At 43.2% G+C, this 7,596-nt stretch overlaps 1 protein-coding gene across 3 annotated transcripts in view; it reads right to left on the bottom strand.

Moving 5' to 3' along the window:
* Positions 1-445: 445 nt before the first annotated feature.
* The window catches only part of LOC144683851 (plastin-3-like), a 127,426-nt gene continuing 120,275 nt past the window's right edge, over positions 446-7,596 (bottom strand). For all 3 annotated transcript variants that reach the window (XM_078547355.1, XM_078547356.1, XM_078547358.1), the window contains exons 14-16: positions 4,365-4,488; positions 2,122-2,246; positions 446-1,716 (exon numbers count right to left, since the gene is read on the bottom strand). In XM_078547355.1, the coding sequence (XP_078403481.1) occupies positions 1,584-1,716; positions 2,122-2,246; positions 4,365-4,488 (382 nt within the window). In that variant the 3' untranslated portion in view covers positions 446-1,583. The remainder of the gene's footprint in view (positions 1,717-2,121; positions 2,247-4,364; positions 4,489-7,596) is intronic.

Below are 7,596 nucleotides of genomic sequence, written 5' to 3'. Positions count from 1 at the left end.
CAAACCAGCTCCACCATGCAATAAGATCATGGCTGAACTTCTACATAATCTCCATTTTACTACCCCATCACCATATCCTTTGATTCCCCGACTGTCCAAGAATCTATCAATCTCAATCTTGAATATACACAATAACTGAGCATCCACAGCTCTGGGGTCAAGAATTTCAAAGATACACAACCCTCTGAAAGAAGAAATTTCTCTTCTCAATCATAATTGGCTGATCCCTTATCCTAAAACTATGACTCGCTAGATGAGATACTTTAGGATTGCCCAAGGCCCTAGTGGCTGTCAAGTTTGTGAAATGGGCATCAGGTCAGACAATCTTTGAAAATGAATAGACACTGGAGATTAAATCTGCTGGATCGTCTGTTGCTTTTCTGCTTAACCTGGAATATTGCAATATTGTACACATCGGGGGGAAAAAAACACAAGAAGCATCACATACGTATCAAAACTTTTATTTTCATCAACCATTTGCCACCATTTCCATACTATATTAATGAAAGCTTTGCTGAGCAATTAAAATCTTAGATTAGTAAACTCTGAATCCCAGGATTTAAAACACACCCCAAAGATCTCGGGATTTTCTGCTTTGTGAACCCGGTGATGAGCCAAAGCACCTTCAAGGTCCTACTTTCTCAACACATCTCAGTCTGATGCAGTTTTCTAAACACAAGAACTTTGGCACTTTCCTGCATATAATGATTGCATAATATTTTTAAATAACGTGTATGATCTCTCATGCGACCTTTTTTTAGAAAAGCAAATTTTAAAATATATCAAGATACATAGTAAAACGATTCATAATTACTTGGACTATGGAATGTACTGAAGACTATATCTGGAATGGAGAGTTAGAAGGGCTACATAATCTTTACCAAAAATAAAATACACACAGAAAATGCATCAATTACATATGTCGGACATTACTAAAGAGAGGAAAAATAACAAGTGAATGTTTTTGGCCTAAAACCTTCATTGAAACTTTTTTTTAAACAAAAAGGGAACTTTTATACTGCAAATTGTCTTGAAACACTGAAAAGTAGCAGTGTTGGGCTAGATTATACACAGTGAACAGTGCACATACATGATGGGAAAAAAAATCACAAGTTAGTTATGGGGAACAAAACAAAGAACAGTGATTGTCAATATCTGTAAAAGTGAGATCTTTAGCTTTCGTTTAAAATTTAGTTCCACCTGATAAACCTCAAATGCAACAGCGATCACCTCAAAGCCAATCTAAAAGTAACTTAAAATGAAAGCCCAGCATAATCCATATCCAATGACAATATATGACCAGTACTTTAATTGAGGGGGAAAAACCTGTTGGTGATGATATAATGCAGTAGGTCGGCATCTTCTGTGTTAATATATATGAATGCATTTCATTGTGTACCTTGCTAAATTAAAAGATTACCACATCAGGGAAAAGTAATATATGCAATTCTCTCCTCTCCAAGCACCTTGTTCTAGTTTTGGAAAGCAGAAAAACAAAACTAGTTCTGCCAACAGCATATTTCAACCTGGAAATATCTGAAAGGCTTGTGGTGACATTTGTCTTTATAATTCAGCATCATATTTTACACTCTCTTCATTCCTCTGCCCATCAAGCAGGCAAATACAGTCATAACCATCTTAGACTTCACTTCAACCAGGTCCTCTGGAAGGGCGTATACACGAGCTCCAATTTTTCTAGCCATTGACACAGCATATCTGTTGAGAAAGGCAACACATCACTCCATTGTTCAGTTTTCATCTACATCACTCTCTGCACTTACATATAGCTCTTATCCATTTGTCAACTAATGCAAAGAAAACAATAAATGGTTTGCATTTAAGCCAATTTTCACAGATCATGCAAATTCCAAGTGTAGATATTGCATGCAGAAACTATGCAAGATTTGTTATTGTACAGTGCCAGCTGTTTTTTTAAATGCTCTGTATGCACTTAGATTGTAAAGTTGTTTATGTAGTCTTTTTCCATTAACATGAGCGTTTACTTAACAATTTCCAACTAAAATCTAATTTACTACCAAATACATTCACAATCAACTTCCCACACAAGATTACAAGAGAAATGCCGCCACATAAAGTAGGAATAAAGTACATGCGACATACTTGGCATTTTCTTGCTTATCCTCATCAGAAAGGACCCCAGTCTTCACCAGCTCATAGTTAATAGAGTTAGGTTGAATCGCATCAATCAAATCCAGTATGGGTAAACTTGAACTTAAATTCTTGTCCTATGTAAAATAGTTTTCACAGGATGTTATGAATTATTGCAGTCATTGTCCCTTTGCAGCAACGTTCCTGTTTCCCTTGTGCTTCTTTGACACCCTTTGTGACATTTTTGCATCTTAAAAGGTGCTATATAAATACAAGCTTGCTTTGTTGTTACAGACAGCATAAAAAGACAGGTTTGCATTTATATAATAGCTTTCACATATCAAGATATCCCAAAGCTACTTTGTAGCTAAGGAACCATCTTTTGACATGCACCAACTGTTGTGTAGGTAAACATGGCAGCCAATTTCTACACAAGCAGCCCTGGCAAACTCTAGATAAGTTAAATCTTACAGGACACCATTAGAACACCTGGTTCTTTGTGGAGTAGAGAGGTGGGATAGTGAAGGGAGTGCAGAGAGAAACGGAAAGAAAATGAGAATGTGAGAGAGAGGCACACACAGAGTGTAGCAGTTGCTGACTTGTAACATTGTACTGTTTACTATTAAACACTAGCAGGGACCCGCAAAACATTTGCGGTCAAGTTAGCACCTTACTGCAACCTCTTTAAATACAGGATTTCTAGTTATTCTTTCACCAAAGACTTGAATAGATTCAAGACATTTTACTTTGCAAGAAGCTACATAAAGCTGTCCACATATAAAGACAAGTTTAGAAATATAAACACAAATGTTGTCAAGAGTCCAGTCGTAGAATATGAAAGTCCAATTGAGAGCAGTTGTCTCTTAAGTTGAAAAGTAGGTTTACATCAGATGGGTTCAATATTACTTAAGAAATAAACACTATTTCCTCAAAATCTGTTTGTTATGATTTCAGCATCTATCAAAGAAAACAGCTTCCAAGTGACTAATCTTGTTCCATTACAAAATTCTTGTTTAGGACTCAAGTTTCATAGCAACATTATAATTGCTCCTTCCTTGAATCCAAGTTTGCGTGGTGGCGTGCCCATCGGAATTAGACTTTGTAGAAATTCTGAAGAGGTTTAGTGGCGCAGTGGTAGCATCCCTACCCATGGGCCAGGAGTTCCAGGTTCAAGTCCCACTTCAGGATTTGATGGCCTCGGAAGGCGTGTGCATATAACGTGGCCAAGCAGGTTGATTATCAGCGGGTAAATCCTTCCAAGATGCCAGATGGCAGGTGTTAAAAAGTTGATGAGTTTCCTGGTCAGCCATACTGCAGAAGGCAATAGCAAACCACTGCAGTACTTTGCCAAGCATAATCATGGACCAATGCCATGGTTGCCAATATCCTCTTAGGGCATGGCACCTTAAAGAGGAGGAGGAGAAGAAACTCTTTTGGGGGGGGGAGGTCGGTTATCATCTTCCTCATCTTTAGAATCAAAGCTGATGTATTCTCTTAAATCACCTGACCATTTTTCTAAAAAAACATTTTCATTCAAATCCAGCGAATCCTCATTCTTGGCACAAAGAATAGATTTTGAATAATAAGTTGTATCAGATATATGCCCCCACCATTTTTCCACACTTAACCAACTTCATCAAAATATCACACCTCCCATTCCATTCCCTCCCTCCAATGCCATCCCCACCCCTCCCACCAATCTCATTCTATCCCACAGGCAAACAGCCTCTCCAGCAAAAGTAATTTTGTTGTTGGACTTTCCTTACCTTCTGCTGTTTTTGTTCTCCACCAACTCTGTCACCACAACCAACTGTTGACACTCACATGCACCACATACTCCAGTCCTCTGCATGCCCCGCCTGCTTCTGACCTTCCATCAAATAAACCCATTAACAGGTACGCCCCTTAAACTGACCAATCAAGACAGCCTGGACAGACAGAAACTGACTATTACTATTACTAAAGGTACTTGTTCCAAAGACATGACTGTGTTTGAGAGTTTGTTTGGAGGAAGCTGAAGACACTGTTAACCTGATGTTCCCATGGGTCTTCAGAGCAAGCCCACAACAGTGGGCCAGCTGTTCACCAACTCAGGTCAGAGGCTCACTAATAATTTGTCCAGAGGTATATTATAGCATCTTGCAGCCACTCGCTGAGAAAACCTCGACCGTTAGCAAATAATTCATTCACCCGCTCAACCTTTGGGGTGGTACATGGAAAGATACTACAGTGGATTTTTTTTAAAAACTGCTTACCTTAAAACTCTGGATGGTAGTTTTCTTGCCTGCCTCTTTCAATGTCTTATTTACCCACTTGACAATGATATCATCATTGACTTTTTGACCATCACCCAGTTCTTCAAGAACATTCAAAGTATACCTATTAACACACAACTATAACTTCAGAACAGCCACAGAAATAATTAACACTTGACTTAAAAGTCTAGACTTCCCCACAGACAATGTTTTAACAAAAGACAGTAACCCATTTGTTTTAAGTTGGAAGTAATACCAACTTGAAAATCCAGGCAACAATGTATTCAAATACATCACAATGATGCCATCCATATCTTACTGACACATCAACAAATCATAGTGAAACGATATAATACAGTAAGTGCTCACTTTAAGTCACACTTCTTAAAGATGTTTCGCTTTAATGTTGCTTATTCTTTAGGGCACAGTTTTTCAATTTGCATCGCCATTTTCAGTTTTATGAAAATACACTCCGGCCCTGCCCCCCAACACAGAACTCTGGGCCAGCTGCCGCCACCATCACCAGAAGCCGAGGCTGCAGGGAGAGAGCGAGGCCCCAAGATCTGGGAGCAAGAGCGCAGGGCAGAGACAGAGTGGGAGAGGAGAGCAAGAGAGGGAGGGGTGGAGAAAGGAGAGCGAGAGGGGGGGCGAAAGGAGAGCGAGAGAGGGAGGGGGGGCGAAAGGAGAGCGAGAGAGGGAGGGGGGGCGAAAGGAGAGCGAGAGAGGGAGGGGGGGCGAAAGGAGAGCGAGAGAGGGAGGGGGGGCGAAAGGAGAGCGAGAGAGGGAGGGGGGGCGAAAGGAGAGCGAGAGGGGGGGGGGGCGAAAGGAGAGCGAGAGAGGGAGGGGGGGCGAAAGGAGAGCGAGAGAAAGGAGAGAGACAGAGAGAAAGGAGAGAGAGAGGGGAAAAGGAGAGAGAGAGGGGTGGGGAAAAGAGAGAGAGAGAGGAAAAGCAGAGACAGAGAGAGGAGGAAAGGAGGGACTGTGGCGGGGGTTAAAGGGGAGAGACACACATGGATTGGGAAAGTAGCGAACAAGAGAGAGACAAAGTGGGAAAAGAGATAGAGAAGGGTGGCAGGACAGGTTGACAAAGTGGTTAACCAGAGAGAGAGATAAAGGAAAGAGAGCGCAAGAGAAAAAGGAAAGAGAGAGCGCAAGAGAAAAAGGAAAGAGAGAGAGAGAAAAAGGAAAGAGAGAGAGAGAGAGAAAAAGGAAAGAGAGAGAGAGAGAGGGGAAAAGCAGAGACAGAGAGAGGGGCAAAGGAGAAACTGTGGCAGGGGGAAGGGGAGAGACACACATGGATTGGGAAAGTAGTGAACAAGAGAGAGACAAAGTGGGAAAGGAGAGAGAGATAGAAACAGAGTGGGAAAGGAGATAGAGAAGGGTGGCAGGACAGATTGGGAAAGTAGTGAACGAGAGAGAGACAGAGTGGGAAAGGAGATAGAAAAGGGTGTGGCAGGGCAGGTTGACAAAGTGGTTAACCAGAGAGTGGGAGAGAGAGAGAGAAAGGAAAGAGAGAGAAAGAAAGGAAAGAGAGAGAGCAAGAAAGAGAAAGGAAAGAGAAAGAGCGAGAAAGGAGAGAGAGATAGAAACAGAGTAGGAAAGGAGATAGAGAAGGGTGGCAGGACAGGTTGACAATGTGGATAACCAGAGAGAGAGAGAAAGGAAAGAGAGAGCGAGAGAGAGAGAGAGAGAAGAGAGAAAGGAGAGAGAGAGAGAGAGAGAGAGAGGAAAAGCAGAGACAGAGAGAGGGGGGAAGGAGAGAGAGAGAGACACACGGATTGGGAAAGTAGTGAACGAGAGAGAGACAGAGTGGGAAAGGAGATAGAAAAGGGTGTGGCAGGGCAGGTTGACAAAGTGGTTAACCAGAGAGTGGGAGAGACAGAGAGGGAGAGAGAGAGAGAAAGGAAAGAGAGAGAAAGAAAGGAAAGAGAGAGAGCAAGAAAGAGAAAGGAAAGAGAAAGAGCGAGAAACAGAGTGAGAGGGGGGAAAGGAGAGAGAGAGAGAAAGAGGGGGGCGAAGAGGAGGGAGAAAGAGAGAGGGGAAAGGAGAAAGAGAGAGAGAGAGAGAAAAAGAGGGGGGAGGCGAAGAGGGGAGAGAAAGAGAAAGGGGGAAAGGAGAGAGACAGAGAGGGAGGGGGGCAAGAGGAGGGGAAAAGGAGAGAGAGAGAGAGAGAGACAGAGGGAGAGAAATAGAGAAAGAGAGGAAGGAGAGAGAGGGGAAAAGGAGAGAGGGGTGGGGAAAAGAGAGAGGGGGGAAAGGAGAGAGAGGGAGATAGAGAGAGGAAAAGCAGAGACAGAGAGAGGGGGAAAGGAGAGACTGTGGCAGGGGGAAAGGGGAGAGAGACGCATGGATTGGGAAAGTAGTGAACAAGAGAGAGACAAAGTGGGAAATGAGAGAGAGAGATAGAAACAGAGTGGGAAAGGAGATAGAGAAGGGTGGCAGGGCAGGTTGACAAAGTGGTTAACCATAGAGAGAGAGAGAGAGAGAGAGAAAGGAAAGACAGAGAGAGAAAGGAAAGAGAGAGAGAGAGAAAGGAAAGAGAGAGAGAGGGGGAAAGGAGAGAGAGAGAGACACACGGATTGGGAAAGTAGTGAACGAGAGACACAGAGTGGGAAAGGAGATAGAGAAGGGTGTGGCAGGGCGGGTTGACAAAGTGGTTAACCAGAGAGAGAGAGAGAAAGAGAGAGAAAGAAAGGAAAGAGAGAGCAAGAAAGAGAAAGAGCAAGAAACAGAGAAAGAAGGGGAAAAGGAGAGAGAGAGAGAGAGAGAGAGACAGAGAGGGGGGAAAGGAGAGAGGGAGGGGGAAAAGGGGAGAGGGAGGGGAAGAGAGAGAGGGAGAGAAAGGAGAGAGAGAGAGAAAGAGAGAGGAAGGAGAGAGAGAGAGGGGGGAAAGGAGAGAGAAGAGAGGGGTGGGGAAAAGAGAGAGGGGAGAAAGGAGAGAGAGAGATAGAGAAAGAGGAAAAGCAGAGACAGAGAGAGGGGGAAAGGACTGAACAAAGAGAGAGACAAAGTGGGAAATGAGAGAGAGATAGAAACAGAGTGGGAAAGGAGATAGGGAGAAAGGTGGCAGGGCAGGTTGACAAAGTGGTTAACCAGAGAGAGAGAGAGAGAGAGAGAGAAAGGAAAGAGAGAGGGGGGCAAAAAGGAGAGAGAGGGGGGCGAAAAGGAGAGAGAGGGGGGCGAAAAGGAGAAAGAGGGGGCGAAAAGGAGAGAGAGGGGGCAAAAAGGAGAG

This window comes from Cetorhinus maximus, chromosome 8 (genome assembly GCF_964194155.1).
Source record: "Cetorhinus maximus chromosome 8, sCetMax3.hap1.1, whole genome shotgun sequence".
In the NCBI taxonomy this organism is placed as follows: Eukaryota; Metazoa; Chordata; class Chondrichthyes; order Lamniformes; family Cetorhinidae; genus Cetorhinus; species Cetorhinus maximus.
This window is presented reverse-complemented; position numbering and strand designations above follow the sequence as displayed.